A 15933-nucleotide genomic window follows, 5' to 3' on the forward strand; every position below is an offset into this window, starting at 1 on the left:
CTGTTAACATTAAGCTGGAAGATTTCTTTTTTTCATTTTTAAATGTATTTGCTGTCCTGCACATCTTTGCCAGGAACACCATTTTCCAGCTGCAGCGCCTAGGAGAGCAGCCTTGCCAGATCCATCCATGTGAGAGCAGCTGGAGTTTGTTTAGGACAAACTTTCCAAAGCGTGTCCAGGTCAGCTTGTGCACACAGCACACAGATGGGGCTGTCCTCTGGGTGAGGTGTGCCCAGGGCCAGCAGGAGTAGAACAGCCATTTGAGAGCAGCTTTATGCCCAGGTTAGAGAGAATGGTTGAGATAATGAAGGTAATGCAAAGTGTTTATCTCCTTAATTTTTTAACTCCTTTTAAAATTGAGCTGAGAAATTCTTGGGACAAAGAATTCCTCCTGTTCCTTTCTTCTCAAAACAAGGAAACGTACGCAGTACATCAAAGAAAAACAACACAGATGAGATGTAGAAATAGATGAGCTTAAAACTTCTGCTTATGAATTAACATTCTACTTTCTGTTATGGCTGCTGACTCAGACAGCAGATGACTTACAGACAGTCAGTTTTAGGTTACTACCAATAAATTACTTTTCTCTTGGCAAAGGTGTAAGTGCCTTGCTTGGGAACTGACTACAGAATGCGTTTTAAAGTTGTAAAGCTCATCTCTTTCAGGACACAGGCAATATGGGGGCTCTGATGGGCAGCACTGCAGCAGTGGTCACAGGGGCAGGCTGTTATCGGGGTGTTGGCTCAGTATGTTGATGGCTCTTGCTGAGAGATCCTGAAAAATGATACTCTTGGACATATAAAGCAAACAGTTCTGTAATTACGTTAGCATCAGCCCATTCATTTTATGCACGGAAGTTCAGTGTGATGATTTATGATCTATAAATTCCTATGTTTAAGCTGGTCGGTTTGGGATTTTTTTCCTGATTCAAGTAGATCTTTTTAGTATGTTTCTCTAGCCTTAATGTTTCTGTGCTGCAGCATTTGTCCAAACAAAACCGAACAGCTTCTGCCTTGGTTGTGTTAAACAGATCGGTGAAAAAATCGGTGTGCTTTCAGGGTTCCCCTTTCCTTCCTCTCTCCCTTATTTTTTTTTTTTCCTTTTGTCTTCACTGTTCATTTACACAATCCTGGCTGGAATGTTACATAAATGGATACATGTTCTGTATGCTGAATTCATGACCAAATTGGACAAGCATGATAATTGTACTAAAATGATACTCAATTCTTTTGGCTATAGGATTGCATGTTTACATCTATCAGTCTGCTGCTTAACTGTTTCACTATTCTCAGTTAGTCATTTTCACATGAGCTTAAACAGAAACCAGAAAATGAAACCCAGAGTTCTCCCCACTGAAAGAGGTTTCAGTTTAATTTTGTTCCTGGCAAATGCTGGAGTTTGCTCCCCTGGGAGGAAGGTGGTTCTGGGTGAGCGGGACTGGCTCTGGCAGGGAGGATGACAAACTGGAACTGTGTTTTATAATTCTGATGTAGTGGCCTAGAGGTAATTCAGTACAATTATTTGAGCGATGGGCACAACATCCAGCCAAGTTCCAAACACAGCCTAAGAAGGAACAGATCTTTTCAAAGACGAGTAAGAGACGCCGAGGAGATATTTCTGTCGACTTCGGAACGCTGACGAGATGCAGTGAATTGGCAAATGCACATTAATCAGAAAGGACTCAAATGAAGCGCTGCTGAGTGCCATTGTTTGTTATTTTTACCTGCAGAGCAATCCTTAGAACCGTGTTACAGCGCTGCACTTTGCCCTGCGTGTGCAGCTCAGGCATGTGAGATGGGGACCTGCTTGCCTGTGTTGGTGTTGGCCCATCTCAGCCTGCATGGATGGATGGCACATGGGCAGGAGCAGATAGCACTGCCTGAGCACTCTGCCTTCTGCACACCTCATCCTGGGGATCATTCAGATTTCTTCCGGCCGCTAATACCAGCCAAGAGAGCAGTCCCTGTCCTTTTCAGTTGTTGCATCTCTTCCTGAGGTGGCTGCAAGGCACAATGCCATTCAGCAACAGGGTGATGATAGAGGTGTGATTGCTGTCGGTCTTCTTAAGCACTTGGGCAGCAAAACTGGGATTCGACATTTTACTGCATTTGTTTTGCTTCGAGTTGCTCTGATAATTTCAACTGCATTTAATTATAGACCATTAACCTGTTCTAAATATACTGGAAATATGAAGAAATCCATATCGATATTTTAAATTTCACATCCTAAAAGCTATAATGAGGGATAAACGTAGGGAGGAAAAGAGCCAATCTCGTTGAGAAGACCATCTGCTTTGTATTTTCAGGTCGAGCAGCATAACTTTCCTTTTTCTGAAATACTGTGATAGACATTGCCACGAGTATAACTTTAGTCAAGTTACATTGGCTAAATGTAAAATCTTTTTAACATGTGGAACTGATTTTCCTGGGGTCTTTTCCCCTCTTACTCTTTTCCTCCCTCTTCTCTGGTCCCTTGAAAAAAAAGAGGGAAAAATCTGCTGGTGCTTGATTGCATTTTTGGCAGTTACTCAGTTTTCCATAGTTTTCTCTCATTGTAAACGCCTGGAGTTTTCCAAGGAAACGTGTTTCTAAGAACTGTGCTCAGTTTGACTGTTTCCCAGCAATGTTGTACGTACTCACCACCTCTAGTTCTGAATACAACTCTTCAAACTATCCAAAACTCTGCTACCTCCCACAGGCTATAGGTAGTAGATAAATTATAAATTATAAATGCTGTCTGTGATGCTTTCTATCCTCAGAATTGTGATCAAAGCTGAATGCTGCTTCTTCTGTTGACTGATGCATGATTCATGCATGAGTTTTGTTCCAGTGCTGGTTGTGGAGCAAGGAGGTACAGTGGGCTGGCAGTGTTGGAAGATGATGGTAGCTTAGTTTGTAAATAGAGTTGGTGAAAGTGTGTTTCATTAAGGTAAGAAAACTGGGAAGGTGGTGCATCTGCAAATGCATGCAGATTTGTGTCGTGAATGCCAAGAAGTTCTGTGCTCAGTTTGCTTATGGAAAGGCTGTGTTTGATCTTCTGAGCTTTTTCTCACAAGTGAATTTCTTCCACATATTCCTGTCCATTCCAAGTAGTCTTCTGTAAAACTCACACACAAAACACACAAAATCATTGAAATGAAGCTGCCAAAGAATGGTGATGTGTTTTAACAACACTCCAGCAAGGAGGACCAGCAAGTGTAGAATAATTTGCCTACTGGCAACATACAGAGTCTCCCTGAGCAAACTGCGGATGATGGTGCAGGAGCAAATACTGTTCTTGCACTGAGCAAGTGTGATGTGAACAGGAGTGGGTTTCCATATGGTGTCCAAATGCCATTGTCAGATAGGGACCCCTGGATGTCTGCTTAGGTACAGTCAGGTGTACCTTGTCACAGTTTTGCAATCGTTTACCATATCGATTGCCTGCAGCTTTGTCTGAAACCTAATGTGGATGTTTGGGAGAGCAAGCAGAGGTTGAAGGTAGTTGGAGGATAAGAAGGACCCTGGGGTCTCAGCATCTAGCTGTGCCTGGAGTGCTTGCTGCATGATGGGGCTGGAGCAGAGCACTTTGGCACTGGCTGTACACAGGGCTCAGCTCCTCTGGGAGAGGTTACCTCGAGTTTTTCACTTGCACAGAACCATTTTTGCAGGATGGTAAACTGGTGATGGCCCTTGTCAGACTCTGAAGGAAGATGAGTGTTCAGACGCCTGAGGTCAAAGCCAGATGCTCTGCTTACTTTTCCTGTGATGAATCAAAATGCAGCTTCCAAGGTAGTTACTACCTGTCCTGAGCAGTGCTGTGAAGGTTTCTTATATCAGCATTGCACTATTGCATTCCACTCCTCTTCTTTGCCATTGGTTTCCTCAAAGCAAGAAAGCTGTCGGCCACCAGGCAGTGGTGTAAGGTTTCAAACACCTCTCTGGTGTTTGACTCTGAACGCCAGGATGTGCAGGATGAGTAAGAGACACATCAAATAAGGGTTGCCCTACATGTTTTCCTCTTAAAGGCAGGAATCAAATTTTGCTTGAATCCCACCTGTTTACACATGAATAAGCATTTCACCAGAGTTATTGGTGATCAAAACCAAAACTTGTTTAAGTTATGGCTCCTTTTTATCTGCCAGTCAAAATCAAGACCTGGAGATTACTGCAGATGTGTTGTGGTTGTTTTCCCTATGAATCCCAGGCTGCTGTGAGATCCGGTCACTGAGCAGCAATGAAGACACTGCAGTGAATCCCTGCAGAACTGCCTTCCATCTCTCCCCTAAGAGAAAGACATTGGCAGTACAACATGGGGACGTTCTTTTGGGATGCTGAGCTGGGCTGGACAGGGGCTGTAATGCTGTGCTGCTGGCAGCATTGCTTTCATTTGATTTTCCCTTTTGCTACGTGTAAATATATATGAGAGAGAGATATATATATATATCAATTTCTTGTGTGTGTGTGTATATATGTGTGTGTGTGTATGTGTGTGAAATTTTATATATATGTATAATTTCTTGGAGGAAAACACAAAGCATGTCCTTGATCTCGTGGGAACCCACTATTTAATGTTTCTCAGTTTTAGAAAATGGTAACAAAACAGAACGTGATACGGCTTCAGACACTGCAAAAACAAACTCCAGAAAGAAGCCACAGGTTTCCCTCATAACAATCCAACTCTGTGAGTTTCACCATAAAAAGGATTTGCTATATATTTGTTTGCTCACTTTAAAACGTTAACCTTTAAAATAAGAAACAGACCCTGGTTAGTTGCTACTTGAAGTTAAGAAGTACTGCAGTCCTGCTGAGTTAATACAGCTTCGATTTGACACGTGCACATTTTGCTACTGCTGTTCTGTATCCTTTTTAATATGGTTCTTTTTTCATCCAATTGTGATCCAAGAGGGATGGATAGCAGTAGTCTATATCTGAAATCTGCCTAAATATTTTTTCTTTAATACATCCTTTAGTATTAGAGACTAAAGCTTCAAAACATTTACAGCTCAGTGAATGTTTTATTAATCTTGTATTTGCTTTTCTTGATGCTCTTGCCCTGTAACATTTTGTTTCTGTTGGTAGGGAAATGGATTCGTATCTCGTCTGACAGTAATGACGTGGCTGCTGTTCTGAGGAGTGCTGGTTCAGTTTGGTTGGGGGTGGGAGGCCTGGTTTGGGGGTGGTAGTCTTTTTGTTTATTTGGATGCAGCGCTGGCAGTCGAGTTGTGGCCTTTTGAAGAGCTTTCTGTTGCAGTGCCTTGCTGCTGGGTTTGTTTCAATTTCAGGGAACAAGTCGGTTACTACTTTGCTTTTTATGCTAAGCTCAGTTTGGAGACATCTCCCAAATGCAAAACTCACTGCTTCCAGCTTCAAACTGGGAATAAGAGTGCCTGGAGCCCTGTTTCAGTGCACCACTGAGCCAAACCTGAGCTGCCCCTTATCTCAGAGGCTCAGTAGGAAACCTGACCACTCTCTGGAAGGAGACCCCGACTGTGGATGTGCTCCCATTCATCACTGTCAGATGCACCTGTGGAAGGCATCGTAACAGCAGCGTCCCAAATCTTCCCCTCCCAAGGGGTCCCCACACAGATCCTGCCCTTGAAACCTCTCGTTGGGCTCTGATTTATCTTGCTTATCAAATACTTGTCCTGCTGCGTAAAGCTGTAAGTGAGGCAGCTGGTGGCACTGAGAAGCACTTGGTTACAAAGTCGTTAAAGTTGATCTGCGGATGCCACAGAGGAATATTTTCTGGGAAGTTGCAAGTAATTTGAACCAGACAGGTAATTAAAGATCTTAGGGAAGTAAGAGTCTCTAATGTGTTGAAATGTGCATTTGTAAGACAAAACCTGGTTTTCTCAGGACTCCATCCAGGCTGTGGTCAACCTCGGCAGCTGATGGGAACGCATTGTGCAGCTCTCCTGATTTCTGCACGTCCTGGTGCCTCTGATCTGGAGCTGTTGCTGGTCACTGGAAGTCCTGCAGCAGTCCCTGCAGATAGCAAGGCTGATTTTTTTCCCCGGAGTTCTGTCTGTAGGTGGGACATGAGTGCTGTGCTTGGTGCAGAAAGAGGAGGATGAAGAGCAGTTCAAGCAGCAGGCAATGCAATGAACCAGCAGATGAACATGAGCTCCCTCTGAGCATCTTAGACACTGAAGCGATGTGGAAAAAAACTTCTGCTTTCATTGACTTTCCAATACTGTAAATTAAGCAGGGCCAGATCTGGAATGACACACTGCTTCTAAAGCTTTCTTTAAGAAAGAAGTGTGGAAAATGCAAATGCTTTCAAACTTATGTAGGTTTTGAAGAAGTTTTCAGTTTTGTTCGCTTCTTATCACTGTATTTGGAGCCGTAATGCTTTGTGGTGGGAATGGCTGGAGTGAGTGTCGCAAAGCTGGCTTTTGCCATGCTGGGCAAGCTGGGGTGGCATGGAGGTGCTGCAAAGTGATGGGTTTTACACCATTTTGCAATTTAATTCGGAGTTTGGATTGGAAAACCAAAGTTGCTTTGTTTTTTATGTATTAGTTTTTAAGTGAAAAGAGTTTACAGAAATCTGCTTGAGGAAATGGATGGAGCTGTGTGGGCCGCCATGCTGGAGCTGTGTGGGCCACCATGCTGGAGCTGTGTGGGCCGCCATGCTGGAGCTGTGTGGGCCGCCATGCTGGAGCTGTGTGGGCCGCCATGCTGGAGCTGTGTGGGCCGCCATGCTGGAGCTGTGTGGGCCGCCATGCTGGAGCTGTGTGGGCCGCCATGCTGGAGCTGTGTGGGCCGCCATGCTGGAGCTGTGTGGGCCGCCATGCTGGAGCTGTGTGGGCCGCCATGAGGCTTCTCCACAGTCTCCTCTGGGCTGAACAAACCGAAAGTCCTCAGCTCCTCCTCACATGTGTTGCCCTCCAGAGCCTTCCCCATGCTCGTAGCCCTGCTTTGGGTCAGCTTTGTGCTGAGGACAGAAAATCCCGTTGGCGGTAACTGACAGACTGCTTCCTCCTCGCCCCTTTTGATGTCTGCAGACTAAATGCTGCGCGGAGAGAAAAATTCAATTCATTTGAAATATTTTGCATCAAAATGACATGCTTTAATGTATTTTCTTCTGATGTTTAAATTATCTTTTCATCTCATGAGGAGGAAAAAAAAAAACCCCAAAACATGTTCATAGTTACTGTGCCCAAGTAGAACTTAAAACAGAGCTCTGGAAGAAAAGGAAGTCTCAGTATACAGGCAGCTTTCAAGAGTAGATGCCTTTCCTATCCTCCCACCCCCCCTTGGCTCTCTGAGACTTGTAAACCGAGGAGATTTATTGCTGCCCTTCCACATGCAGGTTTGGAATTAAGAGTTCAAATTTCTGAAATTCCTGCAGTCCTCAGGAGGGAGAGGGATAAGGGAAAGCCGTGATGGTAAACGCAGCAGAACACAGCAGAGGGTTCTGCAGGCTGTCTCTGCCAGCTGTGGCTGTGTGCGGCCCTTGCTGGGAGGAAATCAGCTAAACCTGCATCAAGAAAACTCTTGGAGTTGCTGACCGATGATTACACTGTGTTTGGAGGACGTTTAGACTTCTTTAGTAATTGCAGTTATTGATAGTCGTTTGGAGAGCTAATTCTTGGCTATTTCTCCACCAGCACATCAAGGAAGGGCTCAGTGCGGCCTTTACAAATCGCTGTCTCTATGAGATGTGGCCATACCTGCAGGTCGTCCTGCTGGGGTATTTGACTTTGTGCAGATGAATGTGGAGTCCATTCTGTCAGCAAAATCCCATCTCACTTGCTGGCTGGTATGGGAAAATCCCTTTGATTTATTTTAAAATTTTGTTTGTTCTCCTTTTATTCTCATATATTGTTCTAAATATCTCCTCCTTCTTAGTACATTAACAAATGCTTTGGAAAAGAATCAACTGTTATGTTTTTGCCTTCAAACGCAAGAACAGATGCTCCAGAAGTGAACAGATCCAGAAGCAGATATAGATGAACTTGATACCCCTTAGGCACACCTCACATTAGAGATTCCTAGGTGAAGTGGTCCGTTTCTGACAGATTTCTCACGTGTGCCTTTTGAAACTGCTTTAACTTGACTTTTGAGAAAAAATATCTCTTACACGTCCTTTCTGATTTTTCTTGCAGAGGATATTCAACTCCTTCATGTACACAGAGAAAATATCGAATGGAGAAAGTGAAGTTCAGCAGGTAAGTCCGACCTCCTGCCTGCCTGCTGCTGCTCAGTGGCATGCTGATGAAAGCACTGGTTTGTTTTGCAAAGACAGAGTTAGCAATTACAGTTCTATCTGGATTTATTGTAGCCATTTTTCTAACGTATGGCACATAGGATAGTAAACAGAATAGAGTGTAAATGGAAGTGCATTGTGTGAGCTGACTGTGTATTTGAATGTTTTCTGTTGTCTTGAAAAGGCTGTCCATCTGCTTTGTGTGAGTCCTTCCCCGAGAAACAAAGGAGCAAAGGCAGAGCTGGGGCCCTCATGTAGCATCTCACATTAATTGACTCTTTTTCGTGTTGGAAGGCTCTCTATTAAAATTGTCTTCATTCAATCTAAAAGCACTAATATTGTTTGTAAATGTGGAAATGGTATCAGTTGCTGCGTGTAAATATGGGACAACTACAGCCTGGTGCATAACAATTGTGGTTTAGGGTTTTGTTTTTTTTGTGGTTGCTTCACGATCCTCTAATGAGATCAGATTTGAAAAAGTGAGGAAAATGCTCTTCAATTTAATATTGAAGTGATATATCCTTGAATGTGGGAGCTGTTTCCACTTTAACTCATGTATGCATTTGGAAGAATAATTGTGGATAAATGTAAAAAAAAAAAAAAAAAATGAATAAAAGTAAAAGTTTCACTCTGAGAGTGGTGATGCACTGTTCACAGGTTGCCCAAGGAGGCTGTGGATGCCCCATCCGTGCAGGCATTCAAGGCCAGGCTGGATGTGGCTCTGGGCAGCCTGGTCTGCTGGTTGGTGACCTGCACATAGCAGGGGGTTGGGACTGGATGAGCACTGTGCTCCTTTGCAACCCAGGCCATTCTATGATTCTGTGTTAAAGGCAGATCAGATAGATGTAATTTTCACTAAGGTGCCAATTCTATATTCTCCCAGTTGCACCTTCATGCAGCACCCAGTGAGTTTCGGTAGCGGTGACAGGTGCTGCCTGGGGGCTGCAACAAAGAACCGGCTTTTCCTTCCCATTTAAGAACAGACCCATTTGTGCAACCTTCTGCGAGTAACCTGACCTTCCTAGCTCCCTATCAAACCAGAGTTAATGTTCGGTACAAACAAAAGTGCCTCAGAGTGGAGTTTTCCCTGGGGAAAAGGGAATTGCTTTCTCACAGCAAGGGTAGTCCGGTGTGCACGCGAGCTGCTCTTGTGCATTTCCAAGAGAGTATCATGTGTGCACATGTGCATTAAAACGAATCATCCAGCAGCAGCGAGTTTATGCTTGCTGTAAAATAGTAAATCTATCAGACATTCCTTTTTTTTTTTTTTCCCCAAGGAAAGATAAAGCAGAAGTGGATCAAGTGGGATTTTAAATGTATGGGCAATGCATTTAAGCTTTGGCTGAGTTTGAACTAGGGAGCAGAGCTCAGATCTTCTTCACTTTCAGAACAAACATGGTGGCTTTTGATAGGATTATGATCCACGTGGGAACTGAGTTAATCTGCCAAAAATGGAAGAGCGCAAGAAAAGTTCCAGCAATGCTGGGCTTCTGCTAGACAAAACCCAAGTATTTGGTGCAAAAATGTTCTCCTGTACCAATGCTGAACTGAGGTGTGTAATAATGCTATCCGATAACTTTGAAGATGGAAGATCCTGTGATTAATGATGTGGGATTTAAGTTAGACTGTGGGATTGACATCAGACATGTTTTAATGTGAATCTCTTGTGCGGGTTATCAGAAGAATGGTAAGGTTTGTGTTTAAAGAAGGCTGCTTGCACTTCACCTTTGGTGCTGCTTCAGTCCGTCTGTGTCAGATTTTTGTTTGGTGAGATACAGATGTGTGTGGGAAACAACAGAAGAAACAAGAGTGAAGCATTAATTCTAGTAAATTACCCTAATTCTGGTATGAACAATTGCTTGACCCTGTGGATAATAGCATCTCAACCCTTCCAACAGATGCTGTGCTTTGCGGGAGTTTTTCCTAGCGGCAGTCAGTCAGGGGACAGTTATGTGAATCCATCCTGTGTGTGTGCAATTTAGCTGTAGAAGTGGAACTAAATAAAAGATTAGACAAGCTGTTCTCACCCCAAGCTGAGTGGAAGGTATACAGTTTTTTGAATGCCTGAATTTGAATCCTGTGCAAGAAGTTTGCTGCTTGAAAACGCACTATTGCTTCTGCCAGTAGCTGCTGCACGTAGAGCCCAGGTTGGGCTGGGAGCTGCAGACAGCAGGGAGGGGCTGTGCTGAGTGGGTGTCAGAGCCCAGGCACTGCAGTGAGGCTCCCTGCACAGGTGTGCATGCTTCTGCAGAGCAAGAACCATTGCATGGCTATAGAAATGTGCCTGAAAGCATCCCGACATTGGAACAGAAGGGCTCGCTGGCTTTGATTCAGTGATAGGGTTTTCACAAGTATTTCTGGGTGGTCCGCACACCACAAAAGGGCCATGTGGGCTAGATTATATGTATCAGATGGCTCTTTAGAGCCAAAAGCGTTTTTTTGGGAAACCAAGAAACCGAATTAAAACTTCTTTGAAGTCTTGACTATAGATTCTCTGCTTAGAGAAAGATCCCGCTTGTTTCCCGGTCACAGATGTACACATTGGCTGCAAGGAGATGGAAATAACTGTCCAAACACTGAAGGTAGTGTGATGAATTCTGAGCTGTCAGAGGAGAAAAACGAGACCCTGGTGAAAGATAATTACTGCAGTTAAAAGCTCAACAGTGAAGTGGATAGCAAAATAATTGAGCACTTCTGTTTCATTAATAACCAGGTCTTCTAGCTCTAATGAATCATAAGCAATGTAGCTGGAGGTTTATGAGTAAGAGTTGTACATTGAATGGGATCATCTTGAGCAAATGCAAACAAATGTAAGCAAATTTACATCCCCCATTGCTCGTTCCTGTTTTTGTCATTCATTAACATTTCTTAGCAACTGACACCCGACGGCAATTAATTACAGTTTTATGTCAACTGGGATTTTTTTCTTTTCTGGCAGACCACTGCAGTGTTGTGTGGATTGGCTTTTTATATACCAAACTGTGTTAATTATGACTTTCAGTTTGTTGGGAAAAGCAAAAAACTACAGCTGTTGGCCTTCGGCCTGGACAGTTTAATATGCTTGGTTCTCTTTGTGCCACACAAGGAGTGGTTTACCTTTGGATGTTAAGCTGCTTACGCTGTAGGATTGCTATCCTAAGTAACAGAGTGTTTTTCACTTTGAATAAGTTAATAAAATTTGGATCCACGGTATCCAAAAAGAGCTTGAATACCTTTCCTGTAGGTTATTTTGATATTGGAGAAGCAAATCTTAGTGATGCGAACCACTGATTGTAAAAGCTAGAAGATTAGTTTTAGTCAAGGGAATGTCGATGATGAGCCATTCTCAGGGAAGTCAATGTGTGTTCAGCCTCACGTGAGACATCTGGGCCTTGTGGTATGGAGAGCTTGGAGCTGGAATCCGAGGGATGGTGGTGCAGCCATCTGTCTTGTGGTTATTGCGATGTAAAACTGGATTATTGACATCCCTTTGCGTTGGGTTTGTGAGCTAGGCTAAAATACCTCTAGGTTTAAAACCGACTTAGGAAATGCTGTGTGTTCAAATAATCTGTTACATTTTGAAGCTTTCTCCTAGTGCTGGCTGTATTTCCTTGTTCTCCCTGCCCCTAATGGCATGACACAGCTCAGATAGTGTCCCAAGTCCTGCAGCAAAGGGTTGTGTGGCTCCCCAGCAACATCCCTGCAGAGAGAAATTTGAGGTCATGTCTCTGCTTCTGTAAAGTCCACCTGTGTTGTATCCTTGGTAATTGCTTCAGTTGAGATAGCCAGCTGTAAGTACAGATATATCAGTTGAAAATCACGTTGCTGGAATGTTCTTGAGCGTAGGCACTTGGATTTCAAGGCTGAGAAGGACAGGGGACAAAAGGAAGGATTTTAATTTATGGGAAATAAGTGTGTAAGCAGTGAGATGTGTCCTTTGTCATTAGGTTTTACCTTTTTTAACAGAGTCCATTCTCCATGCAACTCCTATGCTTAGAGCTAGAAAACTGTCATTTCTTTTCCTACCAGTTCCTCCACAGCATAATTATCATTAGCTATAAAAATATCTGGAGAATTGATGCTACGTGAAGCTGTTAGGAGCTAGTCAGTAATTGCAGGCAGTTAGGAGCTTCGGGAACAGAATTTTAAGGCAAAACACAAATATTCACGTTTGTTTTCTAATAGAAACATGTGTATATGTTTGTTTCTAATAGAAACAGGTTACCAGAAGTACTTTTTTTTTTTTTTTTTTTTAACAAATCATTTATCTAAAAAAATGTAACAAGTGCATCTCTGAAAGCTGAAATCATCAATGACTTGGGGTTGGGATTGGATTATGTCTGCCACAAAAATCTCTTTAGGAGAAATACAAAGCATTCTTCTTAGAACAGCAGAATATATTTATAATTCAGAAATGATGCTTATGTCTTAGAGCCATAAAAGCCAAATCAAATTGTTAAAAAACGTAGACAGGAAATGAAACTTTGAATCAGAACTTGGGGATCCACCATTGGCCTGCATTGATCTGATATCCTTAGGGACAAAAATATTCCAGATATTGATGTTGCTGTCATACTTGGGCAAATTCTGGGAAACATGTTTGCAATAATCGGAAATTGTGCACAAGTGGGATACAGCTGCTGAGGCTTTTTCACATGGGTAGGACTGGTTCTCAAGGATGTTTTCAGCCAGAGGGTGGTGAGGCACTGGAACAGGTTGCCCAAGGAGGCTGTGGATGCCCCATCCCTGCAGGCATCCAAGGCCAGGCTGGATGTGGCTCTGGGCAGCCTGGGCTGCTGGTTGGCGACCTGCACACAGCAGGGGGTTGGGACTGGATGAGCACTGTGCTCCTTTGCAACCCAGGCCATTCTATGATTCTGGGATGTTTGAGGTGATAACTCGTATGGTTATGGTTATGATAACTCATATGACTTAAAAAATTAGCATCTATAGAGAACAACAGCTGAAAACACAGGAAAGGATGGATGTTGAGCTACCATGCCAACTAACCTGTGTCCCTTAAAGCCAGACATCCTTTCCTTTCCATTATTTTCTGTTCCATTTCTTACTTTGTCAACTATTTTCAGAAAAGAGGAAGCAGGTTTGGTAACCAGTCATTGGTGAGACTGCAAGGGACTCCTCCTGTGGTTATTCTACTCTGAGGTTGGGAAGCGTTGCAACACTGTTAATGAGCAGAGGGGCAATTAAAATACAGCCACAGCAATCTCCTGACCTTTTAGCAAGAGGCTTGTCTCATATCTCTCAAAGTGTGGCCCTTGTTGACAGGCACAGCTCAAATTGCCAAAGAAAGTCAGTATGTGAGAAATGAGGATTTTAGGGTTAGGCATGACGTCTCCCTGGCTGTGAGGCATGATGTGGTCTCAAGATGTGAATTTGAGGTCAATTAATTGTGAGGCTTGTGCTACAAGGTATAATATATACAGTGTTTAACGTATTTCCAGAATGACTTACAGGAGTTGTGGTCCTTTAGCTTTTGCTGTGGAGCACATTTGAAATCTCTTTCCTTTGGTGGATCTTGGGAAGCCTTGCCAAAATTACTGCACAATCACAGAATGGCCTGCAAAGGAGCACACTGCTCATCCAGTTCCAACCTCCTGCTGTGTGCAGGTTGCCAACCAGCAGCCCAGGCTGCCCAGAGCCACATCCAGCCTGGCCTTGGATGCCTGCAGGGATGGGGCATCCACAGCCTCCTTGGGCAACCGGTGAACAGTGCCTCACCACCCTCTGGGTGAAAAACTTCCTCCTAATATCCAACCTAAACCTCCTTGTCCTATCACTATCCACCCTTGTAAACAGCCATTCTCCCTCCTGTTTATACGCTCCCTTTGGGTATTGGAAGGCTACAATGAGGTCTCCCTGGAGCCTTCTCTTTTCCAAGCTAAACAAGCCCAGTTCCCTCAACCCTTCTCCATAGGAGAGGTTCTCCAGCCCTCTGATCATCTTAGTGGCCCTCACTTCAGATGAGTGCTGCTCCCCTTGAAGAAATGTGTGGGAATTCAGTTCTGCATCCCAATGGAATGGTCAAGGCCATGTTTCCATCATCATCGAGAGTAGGAGGAATGGTTTGAATCTACTGACACAAAGCTATGTGACTCTTAGCCCCTTCTGAAGATAACAAGACCCTGCTCTGAGATTGTGCAAAAAGCAGTGGCTCCTTTGAGCGCCAAGCAGTTTGGGTATACTTGTGTTAAAAACCCACCAGAATCACAGTCTGTGGATCTGCAGCACCATGAAGCTGTGATACAGCAGGGGAGGGCACAGTGGATGCATTTTGTCCCACATTCTGCTGGTTCACAAAAGGAGCTTAAAATACCAACTGAATTGTTCAGCATGTAAGCAGTGCTTCCCAAGGAGCTGCAAGTCCACTCCGACATCCCTGCCTGCCAGCATCATTGATACATATTTTATATACAGTCCTGGTAACATAAAAAAGTATCTCTGCTTTTAAGCTGCAGCCAGAAATAAAACCTAACCTTGGAGCTCTGCTTTCCTCGGTGCTCTCTGAAAAAGGGACACTTCACAGCAGCAGAGCTTTGAGGGGAGCAGAGCTCTAACAAAGCTCGAGGGAGCGATGCAAATGAGCAAAACGTCTCTGGGAAAATTAGGGAAACTCACTGATGTTGTGATGAAAGGTTGTCAGTGGAGATGGTGACAACTGAAGTGCATTACCCATGGGTGCTGCTGTAATAGGAACAGGTGTTACCGTCCAACCTGTCTGCAAACTGAAATGTGCTGGCTGCCCGCCAGCTGCCGAAACGAGGGGAAAACAGGGCTAATGGCTGCATTGTTTGGGGTGAGCCCTGGGTTCCTGTTATTTGGTGCCTTAAAAAAGAAGCAGACAATGAGTGCTGAACAACCTGGATTTTTTTCCCTTTTTTTCTAAAATGAAGCAAAGAGCACTTTGAAAATTCACTTGATGATGATAGCATTTGATGTCAGTCTCGAGATATCCAAAATTATTTTAGTCTGCATTAAAAAGAGTGAATTGGAGCATTTCTGTGGGAGGAAGAGATACCCACCCATGGGTACCTCTGGGATGTGAGCCTCTGTCACCTTCTATGTGCTTGATTTCCATTTTATCTTCTAAAATATTGTACATACCCCAGTTGGGATGATGTTGTGTTTATATGCTCTGTTGTTTCACAATTTGTTCTATGTTTTGTTTCTGTATCTTTGAGTTTTTGCCATAAATGTGGGATAGGTCGTGCATCCATCAGTATGCAGTTCAGCTCTGGGCAGCTTAGAAGAGGCAGAATGTGTGCTGGAAAAAACAGTGAGTGATTTTTAGTAGAAGACTTCATTATTATTATTATTATCATTATTTAGAAAAAGAAGGTGATTGAAGGCTGTAGCTTTTATTCTGGCAGGCTCTAGCAGTGCAGTGCATCCCTTTGCAAACTGAGTAATCCCAAGCTGCTGATGTGGGAGCACACATGAGGCAGATATGAGGAGCTGGGAAGTATGTGGTGTTTTTTTGCTGCCATTTTAATCACCAAGATCTGGAATGACTGCTCCCTGTCCTGCCTTTAGGACATCATGCGCTCCAGTGGAGCTCAACCACGGAAGTTAAATTAAGTTAGTTTTGTTCATCTTCACCCACATCATACGTCTCAGTTTGATGAATTAAAACCAGATTTTGGGTTCTTTTTTAACTAACTTTTCAGCTGGCTGACGTGTTATCCTTTGAGTCTTAATACAGTCCGTGCTTTGTGATCAATCCTTAATGAAAGAATTCCTTTTGGA

General features: G+C 43.6%; 1 protein-coding gene across 5 annotated transcripts in view; it reads left to right on the forward strand.

Annotated features, from left to right (window-relative positions):
* CACHD1 (cache domain containing 1) overlaps positions 1-15933 on the forward strand; it is a 138464-nt gene that overhangs the window by 72536 nt on the left and 49995 nt on the right. For 4 of the 5 annotated variants that reach the window (XM_090146814.1, XM_090146815.1, XM_031603818.2 and 1 more), the window contains one exon: positions 8090-8152. In XM_090146814.1, the coding sequence (XP_090002940.1) occupies positions 8090-8152 (63 nt within the window). Of the gene's footprint in view, positions 1-7198; positions 7744-8089; positions 8153-15933 lie in introns of those variants that run through there. The other variant, XM_090146816.1, reaches the window with a different exon arrangement.

Source organism: Phasianus colchicus, chromosome 9 (assembly GCF_987193195.1).
Source record: "Phasianus colchicus chromosome 9, bPhaCol1.hap1.1, whole genome shotgun sequence".
Taxonomy (NCBI): domain Eukaryota; kingdom Metazoa; phylum Chordata; class Aves; order Galliformes; family Phasianidae; genus Phasianus; species Phasianus colchicus.